The 18,063-nt window shown below is 45.6% G+C and overlaps 1 protein-coding gene across 1 annotated transcript in view; it reads left to right on the forward strand.

Annotated features, from left to right (window-relative positions):
* Nucleotides 1-3,178: 3,178 nt before the first annotated feature.
* Nucleotides 3,179-18,063, forward strand: part of LOC130126676 (neuronal PAS domain-containing protein 3) — a 508,822-nt gene continuing 493,937 nt past the window's right edge. Inside the window, exons 1-2 of the mRNA XM_056296287.1 lie at nt 3,179-3,270; nt 14,494-14,592. Coding sequence (XP_056152262.1) covers nt 3,179-3,270; nt 14,494-14,592 — 191 coding nt within the window. The remainder of the gene's footprint in view (nt 3,271-14,493; nt 14,593-18,063) is intronic.

Here is an 18,063-nt window from a genome sequence, read left to right on the forward strand (position 1 = left end):
AAACACTTTCAATACACTGTGATTGATGGGTTGGTTGGTTGATTGACTACAGAAGGGAATGGAGAGATGATGGAGAGGTTTAGTGTTGTCACGATACCAAAATTATGACTTTGATATGATACCTGCCTACATATCTCGATACCGATACTGAAACAATACCACACATTAATTACGATTTTATTGAGCATTAAAATAATAAACGTAGATGACATTAAGTGTAAGTCTGGCACTTCATGATACTAAAGCTCAAACCCAGGATTGTAGGCCTGCACACCACAGTAGTGCACTAAAGTAGACTGAACACAAATGAATCAATACACCTCCTTGGTGCAGGTCTGTGCTCTACTTCGCGCATTTTCTAGTAATATAAATAATTATTGATAAAAAATGTACACGCATGGCCGGACTCGATGAAGCAGCAATCATTGGCAACGCTGTCTTCGGGAGGGGGCGGAGTCGGCTTGTGTTCGTCATGTGAATGCGTCTCTGTGTGTGTCGGAAAAACAGTGGTTCTGCTTGGATTCGCCTTGTCACGAAAGTGGGGAGGCGCTTTCCTTCGAGACTGCCGGCCGGAGAGATGCAGTTGACGAACGCATGCAATACGAGGGTGGGTGTTTGAATTAAAATAGGGATCAATTGGCCACTAAATTGGGAGAAAAAAGGGAAAAATCAGAAATAAATTAAAAAAAAAAAATGTACACGCCATGATTAGCATTAGCAGTCCTGATTGGTTATATATTGATCAATTATAACTGGTGTTGTTGATCTGCATACTTGTGAACACCGGATTTTGAGCAGCTTGCAAGTTATGGTAATGTTTACTTAAACCATTGTGAACATTGCATTTGCATATAGATGTTTGCACATTGGTAGGTTAGCTAAAAAGTTAAAGCCAAATTAAACAGCTGTCATTGCCCTTAACTGCCTCTTCAAACTCAGATGGTGAAAAAAAAGTTTGCTTGTCACAAAATAAATCACACTCGTTTTACTTACATTCAAGATTGCTTTATTTGTCCCTAGGGAAATTTGTCTTGGACATAAAGGCTGCCACATAAAAATACATACAATATAGTGCGGTAACAGACGTAAAGTGCATGCCACAGACAAGTGCAGACATAAAGTGCATTCAAATACATGCAACACAGTCCCTCATTTCACCCCCTCCTTATGTCCTGAGTTTAGGAGATTCACTGATGGAGGGATGAAAGAGTTTGTATACCTGTTCAGGTGTCTTTTCCTGTATTCAGCTGGAACCCTGTAGCCTCTACCTGATGGGAGCAGTTCATATTCTGAGTACAGGACATGAGAGGGGTCAGCGATAATTTTCCTAGCCTGTTGAACTATTGTCCTCTCAAAGAGCATTTGGAGGGAGGGATGCTCCCTCACCCCCATCACTGTCATTGCTGTGTGGACCAGTCTGTTTACCTGTGAGTTTAACTTAACTGATTTGTTACCAAACCAAGCGGAAATTCGGTAACGTAACGTGCTCTCTATCACAGGAGCTAGAAAAGCGCTACATAAATGCAATCCATCCATCCATCCATCCATCCATCCATGATAGAATAACATCACTACCCTCTGTCAAACCCCAAACACCCCGAGTCTGTGCAGAAAGTAGAGCCGCTGTTGGATCCAAGTACGTACAGAACTCACATGGACACTCCAAGACAGATGACAGTCAGTATGTGCACCCAAGTACTAGTAAGAGTGAACCACGGTAACACAAGCATTATGCATCAGCAGTGGAGAATGATCTCCACATGTCCTGGATCAAAAATAATTTCTTCTTCTTTTTGTTTTTTTGTTTTTTTGTAGTATTTACAAAGAGATGATGATCATCACACCACTGTACAAACTTTTTAACCTCTAAACTAAAGCCAGAAATGTCAGTGTCTGTATACATAAGTCCCAAGATGGCAGTGTCATGAAAAAACTTGGCAGGAAAAGTGCTAGGATGACTGCTTGAGCGCGTGTAATAATTGTGTTATCAATCACGTTCGCTAATCTGTCGTTCTATGAATTCCTTGAACAGGTCAGCACGTCTGTTGGACGTGTTAGCTCCGTTGGTCTGCGTGGGTTTAAAACATATTTGGTAACACTTTAGTATGGGCAACATATTCTAAGTAGCAAAACTTAATTACTAGTGAATTAGTAATGATCAAGATGTCACTTTAGTATGGGGAACATATTCTAAGTAACAAAAACTTAATTTAGAGTAATGTAACACTATGAACACTTGTAGTGTTGTGTGTTGTTATGTAAGAACAGACCATATTCATTAAGTGCTAGTAAGGGAGAATAACTCTTCTTGTGGTACTACCACCTTATAAAGCCCATACTAAGCAAAGCATATTGAGATGGTACTACTAATAAGCAATACTTCTGAGGTTATAGAGGGAAAACTCATAGTTAATGGCTTACTGGTTGTATAATAAGGCCATGCAGAATAAGGGATTAATGAGTACGTAATAATGACCAATTAAGAGCCAATATGTTGCTAATTTGCATGCTAATAAGCACCTAATTAATGGTGACTATGTTCCCCATACTAAAGTGTTACCACATATTTCGACTTCCGCAGGGGTACGATGGAGTAGACATGTTGAGTCTCACTACAACAATTTTCAAGTATTAACATTCTAAAACCCCGTAATGTCCCTTTAACTTGCCACCAAGTGGATAATATTATAATTTTAAGTAACACGTCACGGAAATATGGCAGCCAAATTAACTAAACAAAGCAAAAAAGCTTAAAACGTCAAAACCGACTCCTCCATGAAAGCTCACAACTCCACATGGTGACCATAGCTAGCCTACTAGAACACCTGAAAGCCACCTCCGCTGACTTTAGGGCAGCCATCTCGACACTCAAGGCAAAGTTACACTGCATTCAAGCTACAGTGTCAGGCCACGTTTTGAAGACTGCTTCACTGGACTCCAACACCAACCTACTGCATGAGCGCATGCTGGCTCTGGAAACAACCTGTGCTACGCTAACGTAGAGCAATGCTAAGCTGCTAGCCAAAGCCATCGACCTCAAGTCCTGTGGCCAGCGCAATAATATCAGGGTCGCTAGCCTACCCGAGTCTGTTGAGGGGCCTCATCCCTCTACTTTTTCTCTCTGAGCTGCGTGCGGAGGTTCTCTGAGATGGCGTCCTGAATTCACTGCTGGAATGTGATGGGGCTCATCGGGCACTTTCTGGCCAATCAAGGCCAACCAGGACAGAGACCAAGGCTTGTCATCGTCTGGCACACACGTATCAACAGAAGGTAAAGATCATCATGAAGCCCGGACCAGGAGAAGCAAGCTAACAATACTTAGGCATTCCCATCGGCATCTACAAGAACTGTGCTGTGGAGGTGATGGAACAATGCTACAAATACTGAGAGGTGCTGTCAGAGCTCTACAACCTGGGCCTCAAGCCAGCGCTGCTGTTTCCTGCAAGGCTTACCATCGTAACGAAAGAGGGAGGTAAAAAAAGATTTTCTGCGGTTACAGAGGCTAAAGACTATATAGCATCCATCTGTCCTGATGCTAACTAACATGGGTATGTTATCGGCCCCACCGACCGTTTCCTGTACTAGCTATGCTAATTAGTTAGCCACGCGTGTACTATCTCCAACCTGAATGTTGCTAACCAGCCAGCCTTACTGCTAGCCACATAAGCCTGCTGCTGAATTAGCTGGCTAGAAAGATAGCTGCGTTTGCCGACTGTGTGGGTCTTCAAACTGATACCGACCGCTGGGTTTTCTCATAGCTAGCCGAGCCAGGACAATTTAATTTTGTTCTTCAGAATCAGAACCAGAAACACTTTGTCTTTTCATTTCACGCACTTGCGCACATGAAATGAGACGAAACACCGTTTTCCCCAGCCCACAGCAGTGCAACACAAAGACAAAAACACACATCTAAAAACTGCAAGAGCTACAAGAACACACATATCCAAACCAACACATTTATCTAAACTAAAAAAATAAATAAAATAAAAATCACTGTCCAGGAGAACAAACACCAGCCAGGACGACTGTCGGAGCTGCCGGTCTGCATGGGCTAGCAGTTAGCTTAGCCTGTCGCGCCTCCGCGTCCTGTCAGACTGCCCTCGGTGTTACCTCTTTGGGCACAGCTCCAGGCAGGGCCGTGGTCCCTGGGCCCACAGGACACAGCAGACCAAGCTCTCACAGCCGATCCAGCGCCAGCTCTCCCAGCCATCAAACAAAGACAAACTTAGACACAAACATGGACAAAGACACTGCATGGACGGTACTGGGTGAGGCCGCCGCAAACGTGAATTCGCACCGTCATCTTTCCAAACCGGTACTGGGTGAGGCCGCTGCAAACATGAATTTGCACCGCAAATTTATTTGTTCTAATTATTATCATTATTGCTGTAGTTATTTATCTTTTTTTTCAACACGTGTTTACCCACCTGTTTGGGCTTTCAAATTCATTTAGTTTATTTTGTTTGACTGTTCTACCTTACGACTGGCTGTTCGTGTTTTAAACATATACAGAACATCTTCAGATGCGAAAAAGAACAAATCTCTCTGACCAAGGCACTCCGTGTCATTAAAATGTCTTTATTTAAACTTAGACATATCCAAAAAGGACCTCAAAATGCCCACGCGTAGCGGCTCGGGCCTTCTTCAGGACTATCCTTTTTGGATATGTCTAAGTTTAAATAAAGACATTTTAATGACACGGAGTGCCTTGGTCAGAGAGATTTGTTCTCTTTTTCTCATCTGAAACTACTAACCTTGGACCAAAGAGCACCCAACAAATATATTACTTAACTACAGAGAGGACTGAGCACGCCACTGACTCCAAACATATACAGAACATCTTGTTTGCAGTCTCTCCTCTGCCGGGACTTTGTCTTGCGGGTGCGTTTCTTTTTAAGTATGTTTTCCTCTCTTTTTTCTGCTCTCTCTCAGTATATCTGTATGGTTTGATCTGGTTATATCTCGTGATCTTTTGTTCACTTAACAGTCTTCTGCAGTCTATGGGGTGGATCACTGTTTATGTAGGGAGCGAGACCCTGAAAGGGAGTTTACCTTTAAGCTTTGAGCTGTAATGCTCAGTCATTGTTCATATTTTGGGTGTAGCTCTAGGTACGATCACAATCGGGGTTTTTTTTGTTTGTTTTGTTTTGCTGTTGTTTTTTTTTACTCCCTTGGCTTCTTTCCTTTGTCTTCTTTCCCCCCTCCTCAGTGCACAAGGCACTATGCCTTTTCAAGTCAATTCAGTATCATAGGAGTTCCTAGATGGTTCATGTCGTGGGGACGTCTGCTTTCTTGGAATGAAAGAAGCTATTAAAATTGGTAGGGTCTTGACACAGCTGCAACATCTGAAAGGGGATTTTATATTCCTGCAGGAAACGCATCTCAAAACATCTGACAGCCTTCGTATTAAGAGGGCATGGATGAGCCACTTATTCCACTTGAAATTGAAATTGTCTGATAAAGCTAGAGGGACTGCAATTATCATTCATAAGAATGTCACATTGGAACCGATAAATGCTATACTAGATACTAACAACTGTTATGTCATAGTTACAGACATGTTACAGAACACACCAGTAATTTTGGCTTCCATTTATGCACCCACCTGGGATGAAGACCAGTTTTTTTGTAAACCTTTTTTCTTAAATCACAAACACTGACAATCACCACAAAATTATAAGTGGAGATTTCAATTTAGTTCAAGATGTGAGTCTTGACAGATCGTCCCCTTAACAAGCCACCCTATCCAAATCTGACATATTGTTGAAGTACGCATCCCAGTTGGAACTATCAGACCCTTGGAGATTGAAAACCCCCCAAAGTAAAGCTTTCTCTTTTCACATGTGCACCACACGTTCTCACAGATTGATTTCTTTTTGCTTGAATAGCAGTTGGTTACATCTTGTCAGTTCATGCGAATACCATCCTATAGCTACCTCAGATCATGCCCCTACATTTGTTGTCATCAATTTCCCTCTTGGTATGAACCCCCCCCCCCCCACACACACACACACACACATACACACACGTTATTGAAATTCAGCTCTCACTTGGTGTCGGACAGTGCGTTTAAAAGCTTTGTTGCCACACAGATTAATTCCTATATTGAATTTAATGATACCACTGATGCTGGTAGTGGTACTCTGTGGGAGGCTCTCACAACCTTGGTCCGAGGGTAGGTCATCTCCCTTATTTCCTAGTTGAGAAAGTTTGAAAAGGCTAGGCTGTCAGAAATTGCAGATGAGCTCCTCAAACTTGATGCAGTATCCTCCCCCACCCCTCCCCCACCCTTAAAAAAAACTTCTAGTACATTTGAATTATGAACTTTTGATGACACACATCAGAGAGACAATTGAGACAGTCCAAGTAATGCTTCTTTGAACAGGGGGCAAAGCTGGGAGGGTCCTAGCTCAATAAGCCTGTGCAGTCAGTGCTTCCAGATTATCCCCAGAATCACCCAGTGGTAGTCTTATCTCTGATGCAGCTGAAATTGATAGGTCTTTCTCTGAATACCACACCAATCTCTACACCTCTAAATGCACCTTTATATCCACAATGATCCCAAATCCCTTTGACGCATCAACATACCCCAAAATTCATTAAATCTTTGCCAGGGAATTAGGTAGCCCAATTTCTACCCTAGAGATACAGCAAGCAATCAAATCAATGCAAAACAGGAAGTCCCCAGGCCCAGACGGCTTCACAGTTGAATTTTACAAGGTGTATTCCACATTATTAGTCCCAATTCTAGCGAGGACATACAATGACTCCTTTCATGAAGGCCGATTACCAGCGGCTTCGTCTATGGCGTCCATCACTTTGCTTTCGAAGAAAGCTAAGGACCCTATTTCTTGCAGGAGCTACAGACCAGTTTCGCTTTTAAATGTAGATTGTAAGATACTGGCCAAAATTCTGTCCCTGCAATGTGTAATGTCATCCATAATTTCGCTGGACCAAACAGGCTTTACATTAGGGAGACATCCTTTTTTCAACACTAGTGGGCTACTTAACATTATGGTTTTTTCCCTCATCCAACACTGCTGAAATCATAGTAGCACTCGACGCAGAAAAAAAGCCTTCGATAGGGTGGAGTGGGCCTATTTGTTTTTTATTTTATCTCCTGGATTCAACTTTTGTATGCTTCCCTGTTTGCATCTCTACACACCAACAGCATTCAATCACCACCTTTTCCTCTCCAGCATGGGACACGTTAGGGATGCCCACTTTCTCCCCTGTTCTTCAGTGTAGCTATTGAGCCTCTAGCCATCTGGCTCCAAAGCAATGATATGTTTGAGGGCATCACTCATCACGGTCTGGTTCATAAACTTGCTTCTTTTATTCGTTTCCAACCCCGTAGCCTCCCTTCCCCCAATATTGTCAATTTTGGATCAGTTGGGTCACTTATCAGGGTAGAAAATTAAATCTCCAAAAAAGTGATTTTTTTTTTTTTGTAAACCAATTGTCAAAAACTCTTCGCCAACCCACATTCCCCTTTAAGATAATATTATAGGGATTCAAATACTTGGGTGTGTTCATCACTAGCTCCTTCAAAGATTTTTTTCCTCAAACATTTCAGCCATTACTAGCTGGACACAGGGGAAGGGAGGCCCACCTACCTATTTCTTGCAGGCCGTGTTAATCTTATAAAAATGGTCATCCTGCCAACATTTTTATATCTTTTCTAACACATTCCAATTTGAATTAATAATTTTTCACCAGTCTCGATCAGCAGCTGAATATGTTCATCTGGAATAACAAGCCTGCCTATTTTAGGAGATTAGTTCTCTAGCTCCCCAAGTCTGAAGGAGGTCTAGCACTTCTGAATGTCTGTCACTACTTTTGGGCATGTAACATTAATAAGTTCCTGCATGGCCTAATGCAATGCAAGGTGCGTCACAGAGCCCACTTCACCAATTCTAAATTGTCAAAATTATTCCCCAGTAGAAGCGATGCCTGCAATAAATGTAAGCAATCTCCGGCTGACCATTTACATATGTTTTGGACATGCAGTGACGCTGGTAGCCGTAATCCTGTACGCACCGTGCTTACATTGTGTTATGATTTTGTTTGTTTTCCCACTCACGCCGTTTGACGCACATACATTTGAAGGCTGATGATTGGTGTTAACGTCACTGGCTAATGCCCAGGGCTGACTGACTTTTGGTCCATTGTATTTAAAACCCTTGAACAGGCCCTCAACACAAATATAGACTCAACCCCCCTGACTGCTTTGCTCAGTCTCCCCCCAACTCAGAATATGCCCACTACAATACAGCGTGTCATTGCCTTTACCACTCTGGCCAGACGCTCCATTCTTCGTAAATGGAAACATGCCCCCCCCCCCAAACACATGACAGGTGGACACAGGACGTTTTACAATGCATGCAACAGGAAAAGTCAAGATTCTCACTGAAAGGATCTCTGAAATCCTTTCACAAGTCCCGGAGTCCCCTACTACTCTTTATCAGTGACCTCACTATCATTTCGGATGCTGACAGTGTTTCCCAAGTAAGTTTCCTAAGTAAGTTTCCTAAGTAAGTTTCCTAAGCTTCCTGGTGAGAGAGAGAGAGGGTCCCTCACCATTTCTTCCCTATGATCCTCTTTACCTGTTGTCTGTTCTACTATGTGCCATACTATGTTCCATTTCACCCACTTTAATTGTTATTATTATTGTTGTTGTTGTTGCTATTTTATTTTAATTCATCAATTAGTTATTTGGTTGTTTATTGCAGTTAATCACATTCACAACATTTGCCTATTTATTCATTCTCTCGTTCCACCTTATGCTTCATTATATATTTATCTATATTCCTCTCTGTTTTTGCGGCCATGACTCAACACAGAGTGATGGGAGGGAAGGTGGTTTTCTTTCGTTATTTTCTCTAATGCCCTGTGATGGCCTGGCGACCTGTCCAGGGTGTCTCCCCACCCGCCGCCCAATGACTGCGACCCTGAGAGCAGGAAAAGCGGTTTGGATAGTGGATGGATGGATGGATTTTCTCTAATGCAGACATCTTGCCAAGTCCTGCAGTTGTTGTACCGACTTTGTCATGCCTACAGAAAACCCAATAAAAAAGATTTAGAAAAGAAATCTGTTGTAGACAGGCTGTGTAGTGGCCATGAGCTCGCCCTGACTGTCGGCTATGTAAGTGAAATAATGCCATATTTTGCTCCATGCATCTGCTTTGTCAACAAGCCGCGGACTGTCGGCAAGAGCACTTGTACTTACGGCCAACGCCACTCGTTCTGTCGTCATGAAAGCTGCAGCGTGCATATGAGAGGGAAAAAAGACGGTTTGCATTGCATGCCCACTATGCCGGCAGGGAGTGGAAGCAGAGCACAGCGCACACACACACACACACACACACACACACACACTGCCCCGCTGTCGTGCATTAACACAACTCATAGCAAATACAGCTCTTATTAAAACACTGTCGTTCTTGAAGCACTAATAAAACCGAGTATAGCAGTGTTTTTAACGGGTTTTGTGGTACCTTTCTAGTATCAGTGTACCTTGCAGCAATAGAGAGGGGTGTGCTCAAGGAAAGAGGGAGATTAGGGGACTACAAGTTCTAGACCGACGAGCCGGTGCTGGCCAACCAACCAGACATTGTGGTGGAGCAGCAGACAGCAGTTGTGATCGATGTAGCATCCCGAGCGACGGCACCATCGGGAAGAAAGAGCACGAGAAGCCAGAGAAACACCAAGGGCTGAGGGAAGAGCTAGATCTGATGTGGAAGGTGAAATCCACTGTAGTCCCAGTGGTAACAGGAGCACTAGGGGCCGTGACCCCCAAACTTGGGAGAGTGGCTCCAGCAGATTCCAGGAACAACATCTGAGGTCTCTGTCCAGAAAAGTGCAGTCCGGGTGTTCAGGTAGCGTAGCGGTCTGTTCCGTTGCCTACCAACACGAGGATCGCTGGTTCGAATCCTCAATTGGCTGTGTCTACGGGTGGGAAGCCGGATGTGGGTATGTGTCCTGGCCTCCTCCGGTTGGTTGGGGTGCCTGTTTGGGGGGGAATAGCGTGATCCTCCCACGCGCTACGTCCCCCTGGTGAAACTCCTCACTGTCAGGTGAAAAGCGGCTGGTGACTCCACATGTATGGGAGGAGGCATGTGGTAGTCTGCAGCCCTCCCCGGATCAGCAGAGGGGGTGGAGCAGAGACCGGGACGGCTTGGAAGAGTGGGGTGATTGGCCAAGTATAATTGGGGAGAAAAAGGGGTGAACCCCCCCCCCAAAAACAAAAAAAACAAACATGAGTGCGGTCTTAGGAACGGCTAAGATACTGTGCAGAACCCTCAAACTTCCAGGCCTCTAGAGGACCCGAGGTTGAGGAAGACAGACACCACCTGGAGGCTTCAATATTAGTAAACGTAGCCGTGTAGTGAATCTGAAAGAGCTAAGGTGAGGGCAGTAAGGTGAGGGCAGTAAGGTGAGGGCAGTAAGGTGAGGGCAGTTGGTTTTTAATTTGAATGACTCTGTTTCATAGATATTTTCATGTGTGTGTGTGTGTGTGTGTGTGTGTGTGTGTGTGTGTGTGTGTGGGCCCTGTGGTGGCCTGGCGGGGCCCTGTGGTGGCCTGGCGGGGCCCTGTGGTGGCCTGGCGGGGCCCTGTGGTGGCCAGGCGGGGCCCTGTGGTGGCCTGGCGGGGCCCTGTGATGGCCTGGCGGGGCCCTGTGGTGGCCTGGCGGGGCCCTGTGGTGGCCTGGCGGGGCCCTGTGGTGGCCTGGCGGGGCCCTGTGGTGGCCTGGCGGGGCCCTGTGGTGGCCTGGCGGGGCCCTGTGGTGGCCTGGCGGGGCCCTGTGATGGCCTGGCGGGGCCCTGTGGTGGCCTGGCGGGGCCCTGTGATGGCCTGGCGGGGCCCTGTGATGGCCTGGCGGGGCCCTGTGGTGGCCTGGCGGGGCCCTGTGATGGCCTGGCGGGGCCCTGTGATGGCCTGGCGGGGCCCTGTGGTGGCCTGGCGGGGCCCTGTGGTGGCCTGGCGGCCTGTCCAGGGTGTCTCCCCGCCTGCCGCCCAGTGACTGCTGGGATAGGCTCCGGCATCCTTGCGACCCTGTTCGGATAATGGATGGATGGACTCTATTTCACGTCGGTGGGAAATACGCTGTCAGCCAGGCTAGTGAGGTCAGAGGTCAGAGGTCAACCGGCCCGGAGAGTCATGCTGACACCAGTGAGCAGGAAAATAAAAACGCTACACGGACAAAATGACGTCGCTGAGCTTAGAACCGATGTGTTTCTCACTTGTTTCTGATGATTTTACACCACATCTTCTGAATTAATCCTTTAACGAGTTATTTCTTAAATCAGCTGGTCTGTACGTTCTATGCCACCCCAGTAATTTCCTGTAAAACTCATCATGTGTTTGAACTCCTCTGGACGACTGCAAAATGCTGACTTTAAAATACAAACTCAGTGTTTTAATTGTTTGACTTAAAGTTTATTTGGCCTTTGTCATGTTGAGTCACATGACCTTTGAAACAGTGAATATGAACGTGCCACCAGGGATCCTCACGTTGGCTTGGTTTGGGGTATTTAAGATGCTCCGGGGGGCAGTTAGCAGCGTAGCTGACTGACTCCTGACACGTCTTTGTCAGGAGGGGAAACGCAGAATCAAATCTGAAAGACGCGGGAAAACACCAAGTCGCACACTTCCTGTGTGAGTTCAGGCACACATGGGTGTGATTGAGGGAAAGTTTCATTTTTATTTTCTGTCTTTGAATTCTTTTCTTCCTGGCTTGCTTGAATAATGGACTCCTGGTTTCCCATTAGCGATGACGGGTTTCCTCAACATGCACAAGAAAACAATAGTTTGTTCAATTATAATAACAATTATACAACTTATTTTTGTGTATTTATTCATATTTTGTGTATGGACTTTGTAGCTGTATGTTTTTAAATGTGCTATAGAAATACACATTTGCTTGCTCGCACCTCCGCCCGGCTGGTTTACCATGAATCCATCCCTCCGTTTCTCTCCCCGCTGGTGTCAAACCCGAACCGCTGTGACCTCCCGTCACCTTCTGACAACACCGCCACCGAGCTGCACCGCCCCACAACACACCCGTCCACCATGTCGGCTAATGTTCTCCTCCACTGCCCCGCCCCCGTCTGTCTGTCTGTCTGTCTGTCTGTCTGTCTGTCTGTCTGTCTCTGTCTCGCTCTCTCCCCGTGTGTCTCTCTCTCTGTGTCTCTGATTATCAATTCAATTCAACTCAGTGACGCTTTATTGGCATGACTGCATTAATTACAATGTTGCCGAAGCAAAACAGGTCAGCAGACTAAACAAAAGAAAAGTTAAAATAAAAGGAAAAGGAACAGGTAGATCTGGTAGAAACATAGAAGAGTATTTGAACAGCAACTGACAATAACTGACTGTTTTGGTCACTCACTGACCTTTAGGCTGTGGCATTCTGACACATTGTGCAGCAAGGTGTGACCTTTGACCCTCTGCTAAAATAAGTGGCCATTGCTCTTTCTCATCCAGCAGTAGAACATTTGGAATCTGGTTTTCACATTTCTCCTGGTATTTTTCTCTTATGTTCTGGAATGTCTCACAATTTAGCAGGAAGTGCATCTCTGTCTCCACCTCACCTGCCGTACAGGGACCACATATTCTTTGCTCTTTTTGTAGCCAAGATGTTTTGTGTGTCTGCCCTTTTCAGTGGCTAGACTGTGGTCAGTGAGTCTGTACTTGGTAAGGATGTGTCTCTGCTGACTGTCTCTGACAGTGGACAGACAGTCAGCCAGTTTGTCTTCTCTTTTTAGGGCCCGATAACATTCTCATTTGTGTTGTCATTTGGTTTCTGTGTCCCAGTGTTGCACATATGAGTTGTTGCATTGTGTGATGGTGTGGTTTACTCTAGTCTCTGGTTGGTCAGCAGTGCTGGTCTGAAACTCATCTGTGTCAGTGGTTACGGGGTCAGTTAGTTTCCCAACCAGCTGACTGAGGGGACTCGTTCTTAGCTCTTGGATCTGGACTACTGTAAACTGCAGTGTGTGGTGGGGACATGATTTAAGGTGCATCCAGAATTGAAGTGATCTGTTTTGATATTTATTATCAATGGGAAACGGCCTGATTCTGCCCTGCATGCACGTGTCGGTGTTTTCCTTTGTACTCTCTCTCTCCCCCTCTCTCTGTCTCTCCCCCCCCGCCCCCCTCTCTCGCTCTCCCTCTCTGTCTTCCCCCCCCCCCCGCCTCTCTCCTTATGAAAAATCCATTCCAGCATGGTTTTTGACAGCCTGTCTTTTGTGGGTGTATAAAATTCGCAGTGCATAGACGGGCCACTTTGGGGCCGCTTTGTATTTTAGATTTGACTCTGTGCCACTTCGCCTGCCTGTCGAGCCGGGCCCGCCGCAGTACCTCACTTTTAAAATCCAAACTGCTTTTCTTTTTTTTTTTTACTATTTCCCAGCATAGAACACCTGCTACTAGTCGCTGTAGCTGCTACCGCTTAAAATTCACCACACACACACACACACACACACACACACACACACACACACATTGACATTTGGTGACGTTTCCTGTCTGGATGACTGACAGACGTATGTGATGTGCAAAAGCCATTGTACAGTAAAAGACACCGCTAGAAACACTGTGGCTGCGTTTGCTGCGTTCTGCTGCGACTCCCACTCCCTCCTGAAGGGGGCGTCTGATGGGTCTGTATTGCTCTGCGTGTTGTTTAAGCGGCGTTCCGCGGGCTTGTGGGCTGTCAGGCGCTGTAAGAGGGGCAGAAGATCTGACGGACCACTGAGCTACAGATGCCCCGCAGTACCGAGTCCGGCTTAGCCGCTCGTTTCCTGCAGCCAAGCTGTCAGTCATTCGCAATGATGCAACCTACAAAAACAACAACAAACAACAACAGCCAAAACAAGCAGCAAGCAAAAAGACTCACTGGCACCCTGTAGTCACGCGGTCAGCGATGTCGCCTCGTGGTGCAGCAGAACCCGGATCGAGTGCGGCAGCGGGCGGAAATACGCTCGGTTGCATTGGCGGCAGCGGTGGGATCGTGTCCGGAAGCGTGCAGCTCCTCGGAAGTGTCTTCGGAACGCGGGAATAACAGAGCCCGAGGGCGCGCTTCCGGAAGAAGGTGACTACTGTAACCTACAACAACAAAAAAGACTCACTGGCCGACCGCCAGTGGGGGCGGCCCTCCGACCGCCAGGGGGCGGCCCTCTTCAGTCGAGTGGTTAGCGATGTCGCCTCGTTGTGCAGTACACAACGTACAACGCTGGATCGAATCCCGCAGTGGGCGGAAAATGTGCTCGGTTATGAGAATATTGTTCCTAATCGTTTTTTGGTGTTTGGGGAATACATGTTATATTGCAGTCAAGAAAAAGATGATCACTCTCGTCCTTTCCTCTCTTCTTCACCTGCTTGTTGTTTTTACTCCCACCTCTTCTTTCTTTCTTACTTTCCTCCCTACCTCTTCTTCTCATGCTCTTTGTCCCTGTTGTTAAGAACTTCTTCACGTTTTCTGTGTTCTACAGTGACCCCTACTGGGAGCGGCCTGCTAACACGGGCAGCTGCTCCGCTGCCCGGCCCAAGACGCTTCACCTGGCCGGCCAACAGCATACCTCCTCACCATGGTAACGTGTGTGTGTGTGTGTGTGTGTGTGTGTGTGTGTGTGGGTGGTTGTAGTAATACTACTAGTAGTGGTAGAAGTAGAGCTGGTAATAGCTGTAGTACTGGTAGTATTGTGTATGTGTGTGTGGGGGTTTGTCAGCAGTGTAACAGTTTAATAATTTATCTTAATTTTGAGCATTTTCAAACTGACTCAGTAGCTGTCAGTGGCTAGTGGTACATTGTGTATTTACCGTTTTAATGGTACTGTATTTGTACTGTGTAGTAGTAGTAGTAGTAGTAGTAGTAGAAGTGTAGTTGTGTACAGTAGTGGAAATCCTCCTACATGCAATTATCCTGAGTTAGTTCTTAGAAACCACCGAATATCTGAATGTGGTTCCAGAGAAACAAGAGAGTACATGACACTGTGGGACCGGGGTCACTGGGCCATGTGGCGGACATTTTGCTCCATGCTCTTTTTAAATATCCTTAAAGCCAAGTCGTGTCACATTAATCTAAGCCGTATTCAACAGACTGCTTTCACAAACATGGCTGACGTCACTTCGTCCTCGTGCTAGCTTAGCTGACTTAGCTTAGCCGGCAGTGTTACCAGACCAGTTTCCTGTCACTTCCAACTTTCTCTGTGGTCATTTATTCATTTAGTTCAACAAGCACAAGTCAGTACAGGTGTTGCCGCGGACGCACGCTGCTTTTTGTGCTGTCAGATATCCGTGTTGGGAGTGATGGCGGTGACATGTGTCTCTTTACTCGGACCAGTGTCCGTTGAGAAATGATTGGAGGCGTGGTTACGCAGTGTTGATAAGATGACGTCACCGCGGGGCCGGCGCGTCCCCTGGAGCGAGTTAATGGCGGCGGTTTGCGCCTCAGGATGCGCCATTTTGAACACGCTGTGCAGGGCACTACACGTTCAGCCCTCTCCTATCCAGCTCACCACCGTCACCCTAAACTGAACTAACCTACCAAGACGGAGTCCGCCGCTTGCCGGGAGCGGAGACAGACAGACCCATATGGCCGAGGCCTGTCGGAGGGACCTGCTAACTGCTAGCCTGCTACCTCGGTAAGCTAGCCCCCCTCCCGGCTATTGCTCTAGTCTGGGAAATCAGCGCTTGTTTCTGTTTCTTCCCTCACTTCATCTTTTCTACACACTCCAGGTTGGGACGAGTATTGCATGCTTAACCCTGAACCCTAGACCCCACTAGTCCCCAACAGTCTGGATGACAGTAAAAAAGGTATTTGATCGTGGCCTATGAAATGCTAACTTGCTAACGGTGACGGTAATTCCTGTGCCGGTGGTATTTTGTGACCCTCGATTAAAACCAGTGTTGATAGTCGTGCAGAAACTGGAAGATTTGTTCATGACCACACATGAGGTGTGTTATCCGCCATGTTGAAACACACAACCAGTGATCACGGGTGGAATCGGAGATGGTAGAAAGTTAACTTGCCAAATGTATGTAGGGGGGATGCTGGCAACTGACTTTTACCCTGCCAAGATTCAATGTTCGTGAAAATGTTTTGATGACCATGGCTGTGCAAACACACACACACACACACACACACACACACACACACACACACACACACACACACACACACACACACACACAGTCTCCTTGGATGGGCTTTGTTGCTGGAGAGAGGAGTTGACACGAGGAAGTGAACTGCACCCTGGTGCGTTGTGGTGCTGGCGGGGGGGATTATAGTAGCGGAGAAGAAAAGAAGGATTTGTGCCGAGAGCTGAGGAGACGACAGTTAATGGCTCATTACCAGACACACACACACACACACACACACACACACACACACACACACACACAGTACCGAGGAGACATGCTTGCTGACTTTCATAAGCCTGAAGTGTAAATACAGAGGCACCTCCTGCACTTGCACACACTTACATACACACACATGTAAACATACATAAACACACATACACAGATACACATACCAAAATACACATACATATATATATACAAACACTTACACACGTGTAAACATACATAAATACACAGATACACAGATACACATACAAAAATACACACATATATACACACGTGTAAACATACATAAATACACATACATATATACACACACTTACATACACACATGTGTAAACATACATGAATACACACACATAGAGGCACATACAAAAATACACATACATATATATGTGCACACACTTACACACATGTGTAAACATACATAAATACACAGATACACATACAAAATACACACATATATATACACACACGTAAACATACATAAATACAGACATAGATACAAAAATACACATACATATATACACGTGTAAACATACATAGATACACATACATAGATACACATACAAAAATACACATACATATATACACACGTGTAAACATACATAGATACACATACATATATACACATACATACATATATACACACACTTACATACACACATGTAAACATACATAGATACACATACAAAAACACACCTACATATATACACACATGTGTAAACATACATATATACGCACACACAGTATAGATACGCAGATGTCTCCTGGGGCGTGTGTGTGTGTGTGTGTGTGTGCGGGGGGGGGGTCTTGATGGTGTAATTGAGATAAATTGTGGAGTGGAGCTGGGTGGCCTGTCCCATCTCATGGAGTCTCACAGAGGGCTGTGGATTTAGCCTACACTGTCTACTCTGCTTTACTGTGCGTGTGTGTGTGTGTGTGTACATATTCATGTGTGTGTGTGTGTGTGTGTGTGTGTGTGTGCTTGTTTACCTACACTGTATATGTCTCCAGGTATGTCTTTCCTCTTGTGTGTGTGTGTGTGTGTGTGTGTGTGTGTGTGTGTGTGTAGGGGGCTGTGGAATGTCTCACTGGAATTGTATTAGTGTGTGATTTTCTACACATGCCTGTGTGTGCATGTGTATTTTCTATTAGTGTGTGTGTGTGTGTGTGTGTGTGTGTGTGTGTGTGTGTGTGAGAAGCAGAATGGTTGTAAAGTAAAAGAGACAGATGTAGCTGGGTAAGCTACTGTGGCCCTTCTCTCTATCTCTCTTTCTATTTCATTCTCTCCCTCTGTCTCGTTCTCTCTCTCAAACACACACACACACACACACACACACACACACACAAAACAGTAAAGCACTGACGCTATTCAAATGGGACATTAGGCAACTCGGAGGACACAGAGACAGAGAGAGCGAGAGAGAGACTTAGTTGTTGTGTTGCATGTGTTGATGTGTATAGTGTGAGTTGTTGTGTTGCATGTGTTGATGTGTATAGTGTGATTTGTTGTGTTGCATGTGTTGATGTGTATAGTGTGATTTGTTGTGTTGCATGTGTTGATGTGTATAGTGTGAGTTGTTGTATTTCATGTGTTGATGTGTATAGTGTGAGTTGTTGTGTTGCATGTGTTGATGTGTATAGTGTGAGTTGTTGTATTAGATGTGTTGATGTGTATAGTGTGAGTTGTTGTATTG

The sequence above is a fragment of the Lampris incognitus genome, chromosome 16 (assembly GCF_029633865.1).
Source record: "Lampris incognitus isolate fLamInc1 chromosome 16, fLamInc1.hap2, whole genome shotgun sequence".
Lineage (NCBI taxonomy): Eukaryota > Metazoa > Chordata > Actinopteri > Lampriformes > Lampridae > Lampris > Lampris incognitus.